The sequence below is a fragment of the Bactrocera oleae genome, chromosome 3 (genome assembly GCF_042242935.1).
Source record: "Bactrocera oleae isolate idBacOlea1 chromosome 3, idBacOlea1, whole genome shotgun sequence".
In the NCBI taxonomy this organism is placed as follows: domain Eukaryota; kingdom Metazoa; phylum Arthropoda; class Insecta; order Diptera; family Tephritidae; genus Bactrocera; species Bactrocera oleae.
This window is the reverse complement of record NC_091537.1, coordinates 91,328,016-91,347,812: the sequence shown is the minus strand read 5'-3', so window position 1 is coordinate 91,347,812 and position 19,797 is coordinate 91,328,016. Positions and strand designations below refer to the sequence as shown.

Sequence of the window (19,797 nt, the reverse complement as noted above, 5' to 3'; positions counted from 1 at the left end):
ATTTTATGCGTATTCGTATATTCGATATATAAAAAAAAATCGATTTTTTAAATTCACAACTGCAATAACCCCTTAAGTAAAATTGTTTTGTAAATAGCTATCTAAGGACTCTCAGCAAAATTAACACGTCTTCACTTAAACAACTTTTTATTATTAATGAATATTTTTGGTACATCTAATATTATTTATTATTAAATATATTTTAATTAATATTTTTTATTATCTTATAAATATTTTTTTTGTCAGTTTTGTTAACCTTGTAGAATAGTATCTACGTGATGATTTTTTTAACACTTGCATTGGTATTCGCTTAAAAATGCTTAGATAACTCGCATACAAGTATATGCACATTTCAACAATTAAGACATCAGCAATTCTTATTTAATTCGCACATACATTAATAATTAGTATTATTAATTATAATTGTTTAAATTCGTTTCACATACGCGCAGCAGACACTCAAGCGTACAATTCGAAAAACTTGGAAATTATCTCCCGTTTCTTCTCCGAGTCCGTTTCGGCATTGAACGCACGATACCATTCGATCATTTTGCGCTCGTTCGCCCGCTGTTCGGCCGTTAACTTTGCCAAATAACTATCGACATGAGCGTTTAACTTTTCGCTGAAGACAAAAAAGCGTTCTATACATTCCACATGTAATTTATCCACACCATTCTTCTTCAACGACATCTCCAAGTATATATTCTCTGTTGTGGCATTCTCGAGCGCCGTCGTATTATGGCGATTTACCAACTCGGTAAATATTGTATAGTTCACCAAACTTTTCGTCTTCGCCCAATTTCTTTAAATTGTCAACGCATGCGACGAAATCGGAAAAATTGCCCAGGTGTGCTAATAAAGAGGCGGTGGGCTCCTTTAGTGTGGCCGCATCTTTGACAACGTTGCGTAAAACTTCCGTGCCATGTTCGACCGTAAAGTTGAAGAGTAGTGCGAGTTGCTCGAGCGTGTAGAGGAGTAGTTTATCACGATCGCTCCATTCATCAGCGTTAACTTTGTTGCCACTATTGTTGTTATTGTCGCTGTTGCTGCTAGTGTTTTCGTTATGTGGAAGAATATGATTATTGTTGGCATTGTTGTATTCGGTAGTGGAAGCAGCTGCTTCACTTATGAGTTGCGCTTCTTTAAACGCTTCTGGCGTACCGTTCGAGTCACTTGCTTGGGGTAAGACGCTGATAAGCTGCGCACATACACACATAAACAGATAATAATTATGTTAATATTTTGTATTAACTTTTGTATATTCACACTAACCTGTGAGCTGAACAGCAAATAGTAGAGCAACATTGTGATTCTCTTTAACATTTTTTGTGTTGTCACGTCGCAGAAGCTCAAATAATTATATTTACCAAAACAATTTGAATGTAATTCTCAGTATTTTTTTATTTTACCACAACCTCTAACTTCTAACACGCCTCAATTCATACTAAATTAGCGCCTAGTAATTTTTTAATACACGAATCGTATTGGTTATCGTCTACGCCACGCAGAAAAAGCTCAATAACGCACATACAATGCTTATAAGCAAAGAGCGCTGAACAAATCATTATTATGAATATGTATATTTACTAAAAAAAAGTATGTTTAATATGAAAGTTCAATGCGGTCAAATTTCAGTGTAAATTATTTTATGCATTGAGTTCCACAGATGATTGAGCTGATATCATGCTGCAGCGCAGCTTTTGGCGCTTTGCTTTCGTGCTTACTGCGTTCTTGTTTTCTAGGAATGCCCTATATCTAAGAAATTTGCATTTTAGCCAACTTACATGGTGTGTACAGGTTGGTTGAAAAGTTGCTAGCTCTCACCAAGAAATAGCACTACTAGCTCCAAATTATCTTTTTCTCAAGTTGGCACATCTGTCGTGAGAACACATACAAAGTTAAGAGTCATTCTGTCAATTAATTCTTTGTTTACAAGCCATTTGAAGTTGACGTGTCAGAGTATTTTTTTACTATGGAAAAAATTTAATATTTCGCAGTGATTAGATTCTTTGTTTGGAAAGGCTTAAAGGCAAAGGAAATTTATGTACTATTATTAGAAGGTCACCTTCAAAACGCACCGTTGAATTTTGGGCTGGTGAATTTAAACGTGGTCGTACTAGGCTTGAAGACGATCCACACGAAGCACGACCAGAAACCGCAATCACATCAGAAATCATTGACCAAGTTCGTACTATTGTTAGTGAATATCCAAGTTTGACTAAGCGTGAAATTGTTAATGCCATAGGCAACTCAGATGAACGAGTACTTCATAGTTTACATGCAGAATTACACATGAAAAAGCTGTTTGGAAAATTAGTGCCGCACACGTTAACAATGCAACAAAAACTGGATCGAAAACAAATTTCTCAGCATAATTTGAAGCGTTTTAAACAGAATAAACCCGATTTTTTGCGTCGTTTTATAACTATGGATGAGACTTGGATCTACCACAAGATCCTAAATTGAAACAAGAATGTTTACAGTGCACTGAAGCTGGTTGTTCAGGTTTAAAGCAGTTGAGGTCACAACGATCAGCAAAGAAGGTTATGGCATGAGTTTTTTGGAATGCTATAAGAATTTTGTTGATGGATTATCTGCAGAAAGGTAAAACAATCAACTCTGAAAATTATTGCAGCCTTTTGGATCAGCTGGATGAAAAACTTCGTTAAAAAATAGCTGGTTTGCAGCACAAAAAAAATAATTTTTCATCAAGCCAATGACAAAATTCAACGAATTAAAGTACGAATTGCATGAGCATATACCGTATTCACCATATTTTGCTCCCAGCGATTACTACCTCTTCAGAGACCTCAAAACAATTCCTGCGTGGAAAACGTTTTTCGTCGAATGAAGAAACTATTACAGCCGTAGACGTGTATTTTGCAGAGCTTCCGAAAAGTCATTATAGGGATGACGTCATATTATTGGAATTGAATGGAAGTTAAGGGAGATTATATTGAAAAAAAATATACCAAAACAATATTTTCTCATTTCATATATAACTACATATAGTATATTTCAATATGAATATATTTAGATAATGTGTGTCTTCGCTCAGATAACCACACCCGCATACATATACACTGTAATGTTTTCTAAGCTTTTTCTAATACACATTTCAAGGTAAACCTGAAAATAAAAACTACACGATTAGTATCTCTATACACATATATATCTTATATGAAGTCTTAGATCTATCGAAAATAGCATACGTTTACCCAGAGCAGAGAACGTAAATGAATTTTTTCCAATTTGCGCGCTTTCGACAGAGAATGTTGATGAATAGAGAAGGAGCAAATGTTAAATGAAAACTTTTTGAGTACTAATTTGTAATTCCACAAGAGGGAACATCGAAAAGTATAACTTCGAAAAAGAAAAATACACCACACAATATGCGAAATGCTATAAATAGACACAACCAGAGAATGTTGATGAATAGAGAAGGAGCAAATGTTAAATGAAAACTTTTTGAGTACTAATTTGTAATTCCACAAGAGGGAACATCGAAAAGTATAACTTCGAAAAAGAAAAATACACCACACAATATGCGAAATGCTATAAATAGACACAACGAATATTCCTATATGAAAAATCGTTGCGCATACCTATTTAGATTTATGTTTTCAATTTCTATGATATGACAAATTTATAATTATGAAAAACCTTTTGAATTAAAAATCTGTATTACCGGTAAAAACCCCAGAATTCATAATAAAATAAACATTTAATAAGCTAGTTTTCTAACTTATGTATGTGCGTTGCGTAAGCAATATACTTATTAAACAAATGATAATAATAAAACGGTGGCTAAGCGGCCACGTTTCCACTTTTGTGGTGGCTTAGGTCGTAAGCGGGAAGGGGTTAAGCACAATCCGAATACGAGCCTATACGTTCGAATCCTAAAACGAATTTTATTTAATTTTTTTATTTTATTAATTGGAGTCTAAGCATATCATAATTCAATTTCTTTAATATCATATTTTACTTCCTGAGATAATTAAAATATATCAGGAAAATATAATATGTTCATATGTTTAGGTTTATTGAATATTTCCTTATTATGCGTATTTACACAAATGTGATAATCACACATACATTCTTAAATACACGTACGCTGATGCTTGCTTCTTCTTGCCCCGCACAAGCAATGACTTTTGTCCACACTTTTTGCTTTTTGCGAGTAGAACGATCGCAGGCAAGGAGGGATTGGGGCGCACTGCCACATAATTATTTCAGATATATATTTTATTTATCGAATTTAGTTTAAAAACGATTATAGGTATGCGTTTATGTGTATTTATATATATATATAATATATATTATAGTACGAAAATAATTCATAAATGCATCAGTATTTTTCAATACAAATTAAGCAACATAATAATATACTAAGAGTCCTCAGTTAGAACGCCTCTGTGTATAGTGGCAAGCCAACGAAATAACGGCGAGTTCGCGCAGACATTGTGTTGTTGAAAGTAACCAAATGACGACAAACATACATATATACATATGAGCTCGCATACATATTGACGCCGAATTTTGCGCATCGTGGCGGAGTTGACAAAATTTGTTTCAATCGACAATTTTACGACAATGTCGATCGGCTATGTTGTCTCGTTTGTCCTTTTTGCAGGGCTTTGCTGTTGAAAGTTGACTTATGCTCTTTTGAAATATTGCGATTACCAATTGGGCTGCATTTTCATAGCGTCGTATTTGGATAAATGGGCTAAATCGACAAACTATGAAATAATGATAATAAATAAACATATAAAAGTACTATATGGACTGTGCTTAGAATATATAGAAGTAGTTAAAGATTTCTTATGAATGGCAATTTTATATAAATTTTTTAATTTAATGCCATATATAGTGCATAATATGCAAAAATATAAATATTATTTAAACTCGCTAATAGGTCATGTTGCCAATTCTCCTTTCTGAAGTGAACATCAGACAAATTCTTCAATTTCTGATTTTTAGCAAATGTTGAGAGGCAGCAGCTTGTGGGCAACATACAAATGCGAGGGGGATGGTAGGATTTTCAGTGATACAAATTCTAAAATTGAAATTTTGCTGATTCTTCAATTTTACTGAAGACATTCAAATTCAATTTCATTCATTTTTATTTTCGCGCATTTGCGGTAGGAATTCTATATGAAAACCAAATGTGGCTTACCAGGCGCACAGAAAAAATAGCGCGGCGCAGAGTTATGAACGAACGTACTTTGCTTTGAAGCAGACGCACGTTCCTTATGAATGAATTTGTTGTCGTTGTAATATGAAATACTTAGAAAATAAGCCGCGAGTTCGCTTGAATATTATTGGTCGATGATGGTGCGTCTACGTTTTTTTGTCACTTGCGCGAATGTTTGATTTTTTGCGAAAGACATATTGAGGTACATACATATGTACATATGTGTACATATGTGTACATATGTGTACATATATGCAAATATATTTGGACATGCGAATGAAGGAAGGCAATTTCAAGAATATTCACATATAGACATATAAACACTGAAGCAAGTAAACAACAATAGCTGTTTGAGTTCACAGATTAGACAAATATGTTCTAATATCATCTCTGGTGCTGCTTGTATAGCACACTTCCTTATTGCAATAAAATGTTTTGCCTAAGTTCAAATCCTATCATATTTTTATATATTATACTATTTTTTATTTTTATAACCCTTTTTTATGAAATGATATTTGAATTCTATTTTAATATTATTTCCCTGATTATTAATATTTTCCTGTCAGAAGTCAATTTCTTTCGTTTTTATTATTTTAAGTTTTGTTTATGCGCATATCAAAGAACATCTGTGCATATGTATGTGTATACATTTTGCTTATAGAGTGGTGTAGTTCGTTTCGTACCCTGATAGTTGTGGTGAAATTTTATTTTCCAATTTGCGCGTTTTCGATGTTCCTCCATCGTAATTAACATTTTAGTACTGCTAACATTTGCTCCTTCTCTACTCATCAACATTCTCTGGTGTCAATTGGTCCTTAAGAAGAAACATCTCATAGCGTAGTTGGGTAATTAACCGGTTTTTTAACCAATGATGGCTTGTAGTTTTGCTTGTTATAAAAATACTTAGATTGACAAGTCGAATTTCCGGTGATCATAAATAATTCTTTAACTACCTGGATAATGTGCCAGACTCGATTGCGGCTGTTAAATAATCAGAAAAAAAATCGAAGCGTGAAACCGCCCATTTGTGAAGAAAATTTCGGAGTTTCGGAGACATGAGCGGTTTTGTAAAAAAATTGTAACTTAGTCGGTTCTAAAACATTATACGCGGTTTCCTCGAAACGCTGTTTTCAGAGGCGGTAACGAAAATTCCTTGGAAACAGCTAGATTTAAATCTTTACGCGACGTTCTTAGGTATATTTATCAGTTATTGATTGTAGGAATAAATTTTTTCTCAAAAAACTACAATGTTTCGGGAAGCCGCCGTTGTGTCAAATATCAAGATTTTGACTAGTCCTTCCATCACCTGTTTTCATCTTAGCAATAATAACATAATTATTTTAGTTTTTGGATTTGAGATAATTTTAAGCAGATAAATCTTCCTCACTGTCAGAAACTTTTTTCGGAAGTTGTCCTGGAGAGCGGCTACGGGATCAGGGGAATACAAAACTATACAAAATGTTACAACCAACTCTACCTGAACTTTCTAGTTTTCTTATATTTATAATAATTTCCAGCCTTATTGTTGCATTTGTGCCTTCCTTATCGTAAATTTTTATATATCCTAGCACTTTTTTTTTCTCTCTTTTTTTTCTTGTGTTGCTTCAGCATTTGTTTCATTTGAAGCGTTATATTAAAAAACAAAATTATTAAAATAAAAATTTTATATATGCCGTTTATATTGTCTTATAAATAATTCTATTCCATTTATACCTCATCGCGCGGCTTGAATATGGTTGTATTAATTTAAGACACATTATCTAAAAACAAATATTATGAACAAAATACAACCCTGTGCCATGTGTTTATTGATTTTCTTGTAGTTACTCGTTATACTTCCAACGATTATATTATACTACTCGCTGCATTGCAACTGTCATACTCCGCGAATCTTACCTCACAAGTCAACCAAGTAGAAAAAGTAAGCTCATATTTAAGGTTTCTGGAAATTTTTATTTGTTTTGGTTTTTTACATATATTTCAAGTAGCAATGACATTTTAAATATTATTCAATATATTATAAAGTAAATCGGTAAACCACGGACGGGCGCAAAATCATTAGCGTGAAAAACTAAAACTATTTGGTTGTGTAACACTCGCTGCCGTTTTTCTGTTGTTAATTTTGTAGATTATTGATTTATGTAAATATTTTGAAAAACCTTACTTACAACTTCGATTGTGGCATTAAATATACAATTGCGTTGCTTTTAAAGAGCCTCGCATATAGTACATATGACATGAATCGGCGAATAAACGGCCAGCGATACAAGTTACATAACCTCTGCGCCGTCATCAAACCGCCCTTCTGTCGGTCAACTACTGCTACTACTCACCAAATTAACTTTATCTTTTCAACGTATTTGTATCAATTTCTTTGTATTGCAACTAATATTTCATACTTCTTTTTATATCGAAGGCACATAAAATGGCTCTCCGTGGTTTCAGCATGTCCATGCAGCGTCAGCTGTTGAAGCAATTGCTTAAAAATACCCAAAGTGGTAGCATTGCCTCCGTACATACATTGGATAAGATTGGCAACCGCGAAATCGTCGGTTTTGGCTGGAACGGTACCGCTTGCTACGCTGACCGCACAGACTACCCAATGCCAGCCATTCGTTTCCGCGAGCCCACCAATGAAATTAAGGCTCTGCGCGAAAAGGAGAAGCAAGATTGGAAAAAATTGAGCCCTGAAGAAATTAAGGTTTTGTATCGTGCCAGTTTCTGCCAAACTTTCGCTGAAATCCAAGCGCCAACCGGTGAATGGAAACAGCATTTAGGTATTAGCTTCATCTTTATCGGCTTGGCCATTTGGATTGCAGTTCTCATGAACCTCTTCGGTACGTATGACATGACGATATGCTATAACTAAAACAAACTTTTACTTATAATAAATTTGCCATTTAGTTTACGATGAATTGCCAGTCACCTTCGATGATGAACACAAGAAGGCGCAATTGAAGCGTATGATTGACTTGGAAGTCAATCCCGTTACCGGTTTGACCTCCAAATGGGATTATGAAAACAAGAAGTGGAAATAAATCAAATAAGCTAATTGTGTGAAATAGTGCTGCCTCTGCAGTTATTTAATAAGTCTAAAGCAATTCAAATCTACATAATATACCATCATTGCACAGTTAATTACGATGTTAGTGTTATTGTAATAAAGCTTGTAAACAAATTTGAAGAATACAGTACATTGTAAACTATGCTATAATTAACTATGTGAAGCTTAAAGTGTTAAAGCAGAGCTTTAGTAAATTTCTAATGTTAAAACGACACAACAAACAAAGAGCGAGTATTATTAAAATACAAACATATATAAAAATCAATGGGGAAATAATTTTGTAGTGAACGATAGCAAATAAAGTAGCTTGGCTTAACAGAGCACTTATAGGTTTTAAGATACTGCAGCATAAATCTAAGTGCAAGGGTTTGTGGGAAGAGTATACATTTTTTTTGTTAATATATCGCAGTAAATCTAGAAAAATTCATAATTTTTCTAGGTGATTTATTTTGTCGAATTCAGAATTATCTAGAAACGGAGATATACCAACTTACCTCCAAATTTTTTAGAAATTTAATATACGCATTATTTAGCGCAAGAAAATTCTCTTTTTAACAACACCTCATTCATCAAAATCGTTTTAGGTTTGCTGAAGTTATTCATAAAAACGTAATTGCTTACATCGGTTAACCACCTACTCTCATCTTTTGCGCGCCTGGTGCATCGTAATGCACATTGTGCCAAAAATGCATCAAACACAAAACAAAATATGGCGCCTGAATGTATGCAATGATTTTGACTCGCGCGGCATTTGTGAATGAAGGTGTCGTGCATAACTTTTGAACGCCCCAACCAATTTTGACAAATAAGGTGTCTAGCGAAAGTTAATTTTCTAGCGATGCTAACGCATGTCATATTGGATTAGAAGGGTCAATTGCAGAATGCCTTTTTTTGAGGGGAAATACTGAGACCTCCTACATTGTTTTGTACCACGAGTTTTTTGCAATGCTTTGATACTTAAAGTCTACAAAAGTAATTCTTATCAGATGTGGTTCAGAAATATCTTTCATATATGAGCTCAGTTACGAAAGTCTGTTTAAATTTAAAGAACTTTTAAAAGAAGTTCTAGTATACCTAGATCGCTCAAATTTTTTTGTTTAAAGAGCTTAAGTAAAGGCAGTAGTTGAAATAGTTTTCACTTTCCAAATTTTAAAATTATACACAAGCATACTTACATATACCATATAGGTACATATGTAGGGGGTATACCTGTATACTTTACTTCTAAACACCATTATATAAAACAACTAATGATCATTTGTGGTAAAGTGGTCTTCTTATTTATGGTACTAAACCGCGAATCCACGATATCAAAATATATGATTTTGCTATCGACTTTGATGCCATAAATGAACACAGAAACATCGAACCTGCTAACATTTGTCTGCTTTAATAAGCATTTTATAATTTTCTACTAGAATTTTGGCTCCATTAGTAGTTGCTTAACTTTTTAAGAACTAGTAGCATATATACGTCTGAGTATTCTCTTTCGCCAGACACCTCACTTATCAAAATTGCTTAAGATTTGCAAAAGTTATGCAAGAAAATCCAAGCGCTTCCCTTGTACTAGCAGCCTCTTTGCTACTTCTGGGCGCCTAGTAAAATGCAAACGGTTGGAAAGCAGTTTTGTCATTCAATTACTTCCAGTTAGTAAAAAATCGTTGCATACTTTAAGGCGACACATTTTGAATTGCATTTATGAATATTTGCCGAAAGCGTATAATGACGTACTAGGCGCCCAGTAGCAGCAAGTAGGTGGCTAATAACGTGAAGCATCTGTATTTTCGTGCATAACTTTTGAACGCCAAAACCGATTCTAATAAATGAGGTGTCGAATGAAAGATAATTTTCTAACGCTGCTAATGCGTATCATTTGGATTTGAAGCGTTCATTACTGAGCGTGTTATTTGCGTGAAAAAGCCCTATAATACAGTTGCTTAGAAGTTTTCACGGAACTTTGTAGTGCTCAAATGTTGCTAAGGTGTTCGTGCTGTCCCGCAATTACTTTCGGTTAATAAAAATGCAGTTGTAGTTGCTATTATATTTAATGCTCTCTTTATTATTGTTTGCTTTGCTCGAATTTTGATTCCGCATTCTTTTATTGATTCCAGCGCAATATTTTTACTTACTTATGTACATACATATGTATATGCATATGTACTGCTTTGCTTAGCCAATGAATTAATAATCTTGTGTTTATTTGGCCCTGCGTCATAGTGAACAAAAATGTTTCAACAAATGGCACGAAATCTATACTTAAATGCACAAATTAGGAAATGCAGCTTTGTTTCGATTTTCGATCGGCTTCGAATCATTCGAATTTGCTCTCATAAATGTCAAGTGAACTATACACATCAGTTGTTTATTTGTTTAATTATTATATTTTATAATATTTTTTTGTTTTAATTTTATTTGTTATTATAAACTTTGTAAACAATTTGTAGTCAATATTTTACGTATATCTTTAAGCAATTAAGAATTCGTGATTTTATTTTATTTTATTTTTTGATTTTTGAAATTAAATAAAAACATATTTTTCATTTTTTTTTTAACATAGCTAAGGTATTTATTTACTTTAACTTCAAATAAATACAATACGCATAATTATTTTATGTTTATTTTCAATAATAATTATTGTAATTACATAATTTGCTTTAATTAAAAATATCTACCGTTATTATACTTGCTCTCAAGCCAGCAATAGTCAAAGGGACTAACGTTTTATCGCGTTTATTTAACTTTATCTTTAATTAGTTAGTAGCAAAAGTTAGTTAATTTATGCTTCTTCTTCTTCTTGACACTACACCCCACAGCAATATTATGCATCGCAAAATAATTTGTATATAGTTTTTTATTATTTTTCATGTACGTATTTATGTGTAGCATATTTTATAGTTAGGTATAGGTATGGTTTGTAGGGTATAAAAAGTGACAAATTCAATAAATTTGAAATATACATACATACAATAATATTAGCACATGTTTTTTTTTTTTAAATTTTTATTCATAGCTTTCAACTATTTTTGTTACACTTATATTTAATTTGTTATTACTTTTACATTCATTTGGATTCCTTTCGTGTTTTGTTTTTGCTTGTTTTGTCAGCAAATTCATTAGCGTTATTTCTTATGGCCGCCTGCTCGCGCCACCAATTTTCGTAATGCCGAAATTAGCTTAGTGAAATCGTTCAGCGCTCGAGTTTCATTTTCATATTCATTTTGTTTTTGTTTTTCCTTTTTGTGGAGATTAGCGCTTCTTTTAACTATTTACAAATATTTTGTTAGTATATACTAAATATTTAATTACAGTTAGTTTGGTATGTGTTGTAGTTTGCATGACTTTATTGTAGCGGTAAATTTATGTTTGCATAGAAATATTTTTTTTTCATATATTTTTTTTTTTTGTAAATATAATCAATAGACATATAACATTTATATTTTAGCTAGTTTTTATCTTAGCATTAAATTGTCTTATTTTAGATCATATATATAGATCTGTGTATGTATGCGTAGGATTTGATGAAAATCACTGATTTGCGTAGGTATTACAATTTTGATTTGGTTTTTGCAATTTTGTATGTTTTTGTATTATATTTGTTTTCACAATTCTATTTTGCACGCTACTGTAGATGCTAGTATGCAGTGATAAATTTTTTGGAATGACTGCTTATTGCGCTTAACTTGTTAAAAGCATTACATATGTATCTACATATACATACATATGTATATTCAAATCATGGGGTAAGTCATTAGGTTTGACAATAAAATGTGAACAAGAGTAAATATAAAGTATAACTACATAAAAAAAACATGTAGGTTGTAATATGTTCTTTGTCAAAAAAAAAAAAAAAAATTATAATAAAATTATAAATTCAAAAAATTTAAATAAAATAATAAATATTATATAAATAATTTAATAAAAATATTTTTAAAAAATTAAAGCAATAAATATAAAATAAAAATAATAATTATTACAAAAAAAAAATAACAAAAAATTGTATACATAAAAATTAAAAAATAATTTAAATACATTTTTTTAATTATAAAAATACAAAATAAAATTATTAAAAAGATAAAAAAAATTAAAGCAATAGTAAAAAATTAAAACACTAAATAAAAATAGAAAAAAATTATAATAAAAAAACATATGAAAATAAAAAAATAGTTTAAATACATTTTTTTAATTATAAAAATACAAAAGAAAATCAAACTAAATTAAAAATTTTTGTATACTTAACGAGTTTTTAAATAATTTTCAAACATTGTGCGTTTCAACAATATCCAAAGTAATAATAACTGTTCATAATAATAGTTTGGAAAAGCACAAAAACACAAAAATTTTAATCAAATTAAATTTAGGCAGCTTAATATTGGTTTACAATTTGCATTTTTAACAAGTGCGTTTAAAAGTGCAATTTTTCGGTTCAATTTTAAAAGCGATGTTTTTTAGTTTGAATACATTGTATGTACAGTACAATGCGCTGCCTGTGGGTCGGGACAAATAAAATTTTCTTAAAGATAACTGCTTTCTTTGAATCGTGCGATTGAGTGCCGAAAGTAGTGCAAGAAATTTTATTTGTACAGTCAAAAAGAAAAAAAAGAAAAATAAATAAATAAAAAACCAAAAAAACGTATAGCCGTCTGCGATTCACCAATTCTCTACTTGCAGACGCGAAAATTGTAGAAATAATTATGTGTAAAAGCAATAACAAAGTTATCGAGTGAATTCGTGCAAGAGAGTATGCGGATACCTAATTAACCCTTATGTTACTAACCGGGTACCGCGGTGTATTTGTGTGAATAGCTAAAAAAAAAATTCAATATTTCATTTTAAGCTCTCAAATCGTCGTTTTTTAACTTAAAAGAAAGATTTTTTTTTAATTTTTTTTTATTCTTTAAATTGTCACTGACTATTAATAAAATAAACAAAATAATAATAATACTCAGATCGTACCCCGGCTGCTAAAAGACGTCGGTAAAGTTGGTTACTAGCATAAGGGTGAAAGTGGTATAGCCGCTATCATCAAAGCTATAAAGTTTTGTTTTGCATATTTAAAATCAGTTTTACTATTGTAAACTTCTCAAATGACAAATGAAAAACTAAGACTCTAAATCCATTATAATAAATTAAAAAAAGAAAACAAAAATAAAAGTTTACAGCGACGTTTTTTAATGCGAAAAAAACAATTTCTCTACTAAGAAAGAATCATAACACTATTGCGCATGCGTCAGAAGATATGTTAGCGCAGGGTTGCACCACAAGCGCTGCACGTTTGTCCGAGCATCTGGTATAGTTTGTTCGATTCGCTGGAGAGTATTGTAACATTTGGCGAATCGAAGACAGCTAATACCTTTTTCCTTTTTCAACAACCTTCTTTTTTGTTATTTAACATTTTTTGCATGCGATTAAATAATATTTTTGATATTTGAAAATAATTAAAATAAAATTGAGTGTTTTTTGGATGATGAGTACCGCTTTTCGAGTGTTAGAAAATTTATTAAATTGAAAATATTTTATAAAAATTTAAAAATCCAATATTAAGTGAATTGAAAATAATAATAAGTTGTAAAATTCAAATTAAAAATATCTTGTTCACATTTCAATGTATAAAATTGAGTTTAGCGCTTAGCAATTATTTGATTTTTACACTGGTATATACTAAATTACACACGCATATATGTATATAAAACATATATATAGTTAAATATGCCTAAATTGCATTTAAAATCAGTGTTGCATTCCCTAAACAAAAGTCGCGTTAAACTTCATAACTTACAAAATATCCAATACGCACATAAATATACTTACAAATATACAAAGCCATGCATATGAATGTTTGATTTTTTAGCGAATATGTTATGTATGTATAATGTTTGTATATAGTTAGGTAAGTAGGTATTTAGTGTTTGATTAGTTTTACTATGGACTCAAAGTCCGCTGCCGCTCCTCACTGCGCTACCAGGAAACATTAACAAGTCACGCACTGGCGTTTACTCCGCACCCGCTGAACTATCGGGCGTAACATTGGAGTCTAAGCTCGCGCAATCCGACTCCTGCTCTTGGTTCTCGGAGTAATTTGCAGCCTCTTGTAGACGCATGAGCATATTCAACTGAAAAAATATATATAAAGAAAGTGATGGTAATTTTATGTAGCTAAAATATTTGAAAATATGTGTTAGCTTACCAGTGGATCCGGGTTATCGCCATTGCTGGCCGCCACACCTTCCAGGCCGACATCTTCTGCATTTATTTGACGCAGCGGTGGTACCGAATCGGGTCCATATGGCCACGGATATGAGTTGCGTATGAAAATGGATGGATCATTCCAGGCGCCACCACGTCGCCCATACAATTGTACGCCTTCGCGCACAGCCTCCACCAGATATGGTGATAAGTGATAGTTCCAGATATCGGTAAACCATACCTGTGAGTCCTTCAAGTCTAATGGACAGGCGAGGAAGAGGCGCGGGCCGATGGTTACATCACTGGAGCTATGCGCTTCCAAGAAGCGATTTATATGCTGCCAAACGCTGGGCAACCAAGCCAGTACAGTGGCCAGTTCGGGCTGTGGATGGCCAGTTTGCAGTTCAAGTTGGAAAAGACGACGACGCAGAAAGCGGCCGAGGAAGCCTTTTACCGGTTCCATGTGATTGGCAGTGAGTACCTTTATAAAGAGGCAGACAATTCATGATTTAGCAGAACTAGAAATTATCTTCGGTTGCTGCAGGTGGAAAAGCACTTACCCAACGGAAATTGTGATGTAATTGCAGATTGGTTGTATTGCATGTGGCCTGAGACATGGTGCCAATTATGCAGGGCAACTTTCCGGCGGGACCCGCGCTTAGCAAGCACGAAAAGACATCACCCAAAGCTGAAGCGTGATGTAGATTATCCAATATGATCACAGATGGCAGTTCCGAAGCGCCATTCGCAATGGCTGCCTGTTCGGCTATATGGCCTAAATATTGTCGCAGCTCCTTTGAAGACTTATGATCAACACTTAAAAAAAAAAATGAAATGAAATATATGTAATGTATTTTCACTTGCTCACTCAAGTCTCTACTTACTTGAATGTCGCAATCGCTTCAGAGGGATTGCCGCGTCCGGTGCGCGCTACCAGAAATTCCGCTAATCTGCGCGCCAAATAAGATTTACCTGTGCCACTAGGGCCGCACAGGATCAAACGTCGATGTTCGGTCAGCAAGCTAATGTAGCGATGCACAATGCTACGCGGTATCAAGCTATCGAAGGCGAGACTACCCACACCTTGCAGACAGATATACAGTGTGCGCACATTGCCGATGATGTAACCGCAAGGCAGCAATTCGGGAAAGCCCATTTCAGGGCCACGCTTTGCCTCACCCAAGTGATAGGATGTAATCGAGTCTGTATTTAAACCCAAATTGGTGCCGGGATCAATACGTGACACGTAGTCCTTGAAAGTCTTGCGCACAATATAGTCTAAATTCTGCCAGGTAGTCTTACCCGAGATGTACGTATAGGCGACGACAAATTCATTTAAACTGGCTGTGGGAAAGGACTTACGCTCATTGATGCCATCCGCATCGACGCCATTCGCATAAAATTCATCTGCCTCAAGCATCTCTTCGCAGTACTTAACAAATGACTCTGGCTGTCCCAGATAACAAGCGATTGCGATCTTTTTGCCATCAGTGACATCGGGCAGCTCCTCAACCGCAGCGGATGCAATATGCGTTGGGCTGGGCATAGTGTCGAGTGCAGGTGGCGGTGGTGTAAGATCGATATGTGTAGAGGGGCTTAGTGGCGGCGGTGGTGGTTCAGGTGCTGGTGCCGGCGGTATGTTCTCCTCCTCAACTTCCTCTTCCAAACGCTTTGGCAACTCCATTGGTGGCCGCGCATTGCCATCGGCTAACGAGTAACGTCGTGACTCGCCAATAGAACCGCTTGGACTAATAGCATTACCTAACGAAGCCTCTGAACCCGCCAATGAACGGCTAGTTACTAGTTTTTGCAAACGTTCATTATTTTGTTTCAGCGACATCATCTCGGCGCGCATTTTATTTACGGTATCCTTAAGATTCTCTAATTGTGACGCTGAACTGAGCGCCTCCAAACGAATATCGGTCAGCACTAAGTCCTTCTCACGTAATTGCTTCTTGAGCTCTTCCACGACCTGATGATCCTCGTGGTCGATTGCGTCGATCGGTTTCGCATTATCTATTAATGTTACAGTCTTTGCCGGACTACCTTTCGTCGGCGACGCATTGGCTGCAGGCAGCGGCGGCGCAGGTTGTGTTGCCAAAGCGGCCAAACCTACAACGGCGTCGGCGTGGCTATGGCCATTAACTTTATTGTAAACTGTGCTGTTGTCGCAATGTAAGCCATGCATTACTTGACCACCAACATTATTGGCAGTGCTGCCAGCTATGCCGACATGATGATGACCGGCATGCCGACTAGTCTTTGATATTTTGGCATTGCGTGAGAACGCTTTGGTGAATGAGCTACGCAACCAACCCTTTTTCTTCTGCTTCTTATCCTGCGCCGAACAGCCGGAACTGATGGAGTTCAAAGAGCACATCGAATCGGAGCTGTGGTGGCGTTGCATAACACCGGTTGCAGTAGATGATGGCGTCGATGAGGCTGTGCCATTAGTAGCGCCATTTTGATTCGACATCGGCTGTTGGGTGATGGCGGTACGACCGAGTTGCTGCTGCTGTTGTTCATGTTGTGTCTGCACGCCCATACTTTGCATATGTGCCGAAGTAAGACCAGCTTGAATCGACTGCTTGCGCAGCAGTTCGATTGTTTGCCGCATGTCGGTTAGCTCGCCATCCTTGCGCTCGGCTGTCGCGGTCAGATGCTGCAGGCGTGACGTCATATTAGAGAGAGACTGCTCGAAGGCGGCGACCACATGAGCCTGCAACAAAGAGCGGGGGAAAGAATTAAATAAATTGGTATAAAAGTGATAAATAATCGAAGTGATTACCATGATAGAAATATCATTTGTCTTATTTAGAGTTTCTAAAGATGTCACGCTTTTGAGACACATATATACAGGACTAAATATAATAGTTGAATTTTAAAGCTTATATAAATCTTAGTGGATGCTTGGGTAGTTGCTTTTAAGAAAATCGCGGCTGGGGGAATTAAAACACCAAACCTGATGGTTGATATAATTAAAAAAAAAACAAATATCGTCAAAGAAGTCACCAGTCGCTAAGCGAGTTTTGGATATCTCAGTATTAATTTCTAAACCTTCGAACTCCAAAATCAAGCATTTTTTAATTTTTGTAACCTGAATAGGCTATATTAAGTTTGTCACGATGTTTGTAACATCTAAAAGGAAGCGTCGGAGACCCTATAAATAAATATATATATATATATATATATATATATATATATAAATGATCAGCGTGACGAGCTGAGTCGATTTAGCATTGTCCATATGTCTGTACGTCTGTCTATACGCGAACTAGTCCCTCAGTTTTTGAGATATCGGTCTGAAATTTGGCAAACGTCCTCCTTTTACTAAGAGTGCTCCTGTGACCGGCAATCTCTCAAAACTTTTCTATTTGCAAGATATCTTCACGAAATTTGGCATAGGTTATTATTCAAAGCATCGCTACATCACCGAACATATTGTTCATTGCAGCATATAACTGCCATTCAATCTGACCGATCAAAAACAGGAGCATGATCTTTTTACGTCTCTAGGCTATAAAAAAATGCACCTGTGAAGAGCATTATAGAGTTTCTGGAAACAAAATTTTGAAATGACACTCTTCATGCAGACCCCCAATCACTTTAATTCAGAGTAATTATATGCACTCACTGCCTAAAAGATATAAGCCTTGAACTGACAGACAAAATCGCTGATGACTTTTTATAAAATAAATTGTTGTTAATTCGTTTTAACAGAACTGTAGACACATTACAAGAAAGCCATATACCAACAACGAGTTGTCTTCAGATATACAATACATATGTATGTTTGCGTGTGCGACGAAAATTCACCAATAAAGATTATAATTTTACAAAATAAAAGTTAAAAACAAACACAGTAAATATATAAAAGCACAAAAACTCAGAATAACTTGAAGCCAGCTTGAGCACAAAGTAAGCCACGAACAACAAACAATGAGCACAACAATGCAACAATAAGCCAGCGGAATTAGCGGGTGGGCACACTGTGCAACATTCCAAGTAATGCAACCAGCAACAGAACAATGCATGCAACCGCAGATGGCACGAAACAGTTGCAGCAACCACGTACAATAGCAATCGCCACTATCAAGTATATGTATACAGTTAGCCGCAGGAATGTAATAATTTACAAAATTACAAAGTGCAAAAATTGCATGGAAGTTCGAAGCTGGAAGCTAGAAGATCGGCGCAGTTGCAGAGTGCACGCTGCGCGAGGTGGTGTAAAAGGATTGTGCAACTACTGATTGAGCTGATGATTTTGCTAGTTAATAACTATGTGCATATAATATAATATTTATATAAAAATTGTTCATGCTTATGTGTGTGTGAAAACGCTTTATTCTTTCATTATGATTATCTTTATCTTCTATGTGCCCTGTAATCTGCTCTTGCGTGTCAGTTTGTTTAGCGTATAATCGATAAGATCGTAATGCTCCTAGGTAGCGCTCGGGCAACTCTTACTGGCTCAGCTGATGGACAAATTGCGTGTGGTAAAAAGAAACATCAAATATTAAATTATAAGATTAGGAGCCTTTGGTTATATGCCAAATACTTTGATAGAGATCAGTTGCATTTAGAAAACACAGAAGAAAGCTGAGAAGTTATTCAATAATGAAATTGGCGAAGTATGCTGAACTTAAAATAAGACAAAACGTTGCTATAATACGCTTTACAAATACAAAAGAATCCTTAAAGAACTTGTTTTTGGGCGGTCAGTTTGTATGGCAGCTATATGCTATAGTGGTCTGATATCGGTGGTTTCGACAAACGAGTAGCATCTTGGGTAGAAAAGGACGTGTCTGAAATTTCAGAGCGATATCTGGAAAATTGGGGGACTAGTTCGCGTATATACATATAGACAGACCGACGGACAGACATACGGACATGGGTAAATCGATTAAGCTCTTCACGTTGATTATATATACATATATGTATATATTTTATAAGGTCTCTGACGTTTCCTTTTAGGTGTTACAAACTTCGTGGCAAACTTAACATACCCTGTTCAGGGTATAAATATTATAAGAGTATTGTGCGAGGTCTTTGGGTATCTCTAACTCCAAAATTGAGAACATATCGCCATTTCCTGGGCAAAATATTTAAAGCAAAAATAAATTTTATCTCTCAAACTTACTGATCACTTAAAATACTGCAAAATTTTTTAAGTAATACCCCTAATCTTTTAGTTGAGCTTAAGTTTCAAAGCTGCACTGACTCGAATAATTGTGCAAGAGAGGTTAAGAGAAGTCTATCTTAACGAGACCGTTCATATTTGGTCGATATTAAGCAGATCAAATTGTCGAGAGAATATAAAAAATATTTCCGAATTGTGCATTCACTTCTATTAAGG

General features: G+C 34.6%; 2 protein-coding genes and 1 non-coding gene across 12 annotated transcripts in view; 1 reads left to right on the top strand and 2 right to left on the bottom strand.

The window, feature by feature from the left end:
- Window positions 1-130: 130 nt before the first annotated feature.
- Window positions 131-1,583, bottom strand: LOC106622178 (uncharacterized). Its single transcript, XR_011395544.1, has 2 exons — window positions 1,273-1,583; window positions 131-1,198 (listed from the first exon to the last, which is right to left on the bottom strand). It is a non-coding gene; the product is annotated as an uncharacterized protein (transcript).
- A 5,417-nt stretch (window positions 1,584-7,000) lies between these two features.
- Window positions 7,001-8,483, top strand: COX4 (Cytochrome c oxidase subunit 4). The gene is made up of 3 exons (XM_014245922.3): window positions 7,001-7,115; window positions 7,611-8,031; window positions 8,099-8,483. The coding sequence occupies exons 2-3, from the start codon at window positions 7,620-7,622 to the stop codon at window positions 8,230-8,232; spliced, it is 546 nt and encodes a 181-aa protein (XP_014101397.1). The 5' UTR covers window positions 7,001-7,115; window positions 7,611-7,619; the 3' UTR covers window positions 8,233-8,483.
- A 5,666-nt stretch (window positions 8,484-14,149) lies between these two features.
- sick (sickie) overlaps window positions 14,150-19,797 on the bottom strand; it is a 417,791-nt gene continuing 412,143 nt past the window's right edge. For all 10 annotated transcript variants that reach the window (XM_070107203.1, XM_070107204.1, XM_070107211.1 and 7 more), the window contains 4 exons: window positions 15,326-17,160; window positions 15,002-15,257; window positions 14,443-14,922; window positions 14,150-14,368 (listed from right to left, as the gene is read on the bottom strand). In XM_070107203.1, the coding sequence (XP_069963304.1) occupies window positions 14,249-14,368; window positions 14,443-14,922; window positions 15,002-15,257; window positions 15,326-17,160 (2,691 nt within the window). In that variant the 3' untranslated portion in view covers window positions 14,150-14,248. The remainder of the gene's footprint in view (window positions 14,369-14,442; window positions 14,923-15,001; window positions 15,258-15,325; window positions 17,161-19,797) is intronic.

Coding starts and splice junctions, on each gene's coding strand:
- COX4 (XM_014245922.3), top strand. CDS start 7,620: ATGGCTCTCCGTGGTTTCAGCATGTCCATGCAGCGTCAGCTGTTGAAG. Junction 8,032..8,098: donor AGTTCTCATGAACCTCTTCG/GTACGTATGACA, acceptor TTTGCCATTTAG/TTTACGATGAATTGCCAGTC.